Consider the following 1,650-nt stretch of genomic DNA (forward strand, 5'->3'; position numbering starts at 1 on the left):
CTAACTTTGGCGATAAATGTTGTAACCCGGAAGCTCAAGTTTTACCTTCAAACGCACGCAGTCATCATCATGACGTAGTATTCCACCGAATCCAGACGTGCGACAATAAAGGCGTAGACCCTAGCGAATGCAAAGTTTTCTGATGAACGTAACAACTCGGCCCAAAAGACACACTAAGGGTAGGCGAACACCGAAAGCAACACTTAGAAGCAAGTTTTGTCTTTGTTGCCCCAAAAGATTCTACATAAGAGTAACATGTACTAGCAATTGAGCACTACCTCCTGCTGCGCGTCACACGGCCCTAGCCGACCCTTGCTCAATGATTCAACTCTATAGTGGCCGAATACCGGCAGTTGAGCATCTCCTGCTGCATGTGACATGGCCCATCTCCACAACTCCCTACTGCGCCTTCACGCCGAGCCTAGGTGACGCAACAGAGTAACCTAACGATGCCCCGGAAGTATCCGACCACTCTAGCCGTGCTTGCTCCACCCGATGGAGACTTTTGGCATTTGCATGTCGACGGCGCATCCAACTACAAAGGTTCAAGAGCAGACGTGGTCCTTGTCACCCCAGGCGGTTCGATGCTTGAGCAGGTGATCATTCTAGGTTTCAAAGCATCCAACAACAAAGCAGAGTACGAAGCCCCACTAGCAGGCCTTTGAATGACAAAAGACTTGGCGATGAAAAAGCTTTCAATTTATTCTGATTCCCAGCTAATCACTAGCTAGACTACTGGGGGCAAAGGCATGATGATCGTGGCAACCGACTACTTCACCAAATAAGTAGAAGCAAAGCTCATAACGACCACAATTCAGACGAACATAGAGCGCTTCATATGGAGGAACATCATGTGTCGATTTGGCTTCCATCGTCACCGATAACGGCCCGCAATTCGTGGGCAAAGATTTGGCGAAGTTCTTCAAAAAATAAGGCATCAAGCAACACATATTTATGCCGAGATATCCTCAAAGCAATGGGCAGGTCGAAGAAAATGATCCTCGACTGCCTCAAGAAATCTATCACCAACAATAAGGAAAAATGGCCTGACAAACTCCCCAGATGTCTATGGGCATATCACACCACCAAAAGACGAGCAAACGGTGAAACTTCTTTCTTTTTGGCATTTGGTTCGGGAGCAATCATTCATCCTAATTTCATCAAGCCAAGTATCACCGCTCTACTACTAAGAATTGAGCAGAACAATAAGGAGATGGTCACAAGTTTAGATATGGCAGAGGAAAAGCGCGAGCAGACCAGCACCCGCATTGTAGCCTACCAGCAGCAACTCCTCTCCAGCTACAACAAAATGCTAAGATCCGGCAGTTCCAGCTCGGAGATTTAGTCCTAAGAAAAACCTTCATCACTGCCCGCAGAGAAGGCTCCAAAAAGATGAATCTCATATGGGAAGGTCCGTACAAGATTAGGAGAGTAGATGGCAAGAGTAATTAAACCTTCGCCACTATGAAACAAAAAAAAAGATCAAAAAGCAGTGGAGTGCCTACAATTTGAAGAGGTACCATGTGTGACTTCCCACTACATCAAAGCTCGAAGATTCAAGAAGCTCGACGGGCACCACTTCACAAGTCGAAGACTATCCAGTTGTTATGCAGTTCCTACCTTACAGTTAAGTTCTCGTTCGTTTCACTC

At 46.4% G+C, this 1,650-nt stretch overlaps 1 protein-coding gene across 1 annotated transcript; it reads left to right on the top strand.

Annotated features, from left to right (window-relative positions):
- The first annotated feature begins 976 nt into the window (after positions 1–976).
- Positions 977–1,345, top strand: LOC139197796 (uncharacterized). Its single transcript, XM_070825762.1, has one exon. The coding sequence runs from the start codon at positions 977–979 to the stop codon at positions 1,343–1,345; it is 369 nt and encodes a 122-aa protein (XP_070681863.1).
- Positions 1,346–1,650: the final 305 nt, after the last annotated feature.

Source organism: Malus domestica, chromosome 07 (assembly GCF_042453785.1).
Source record: "Malus domestica chromosome 07, GDT2T_hap1".
Lineage (NCBI taxonomy): Eukaryota > Viridiplantae > Streptophyta > Magnoliopsida > Rosales > Rosaceae > Malus > Malus domestica.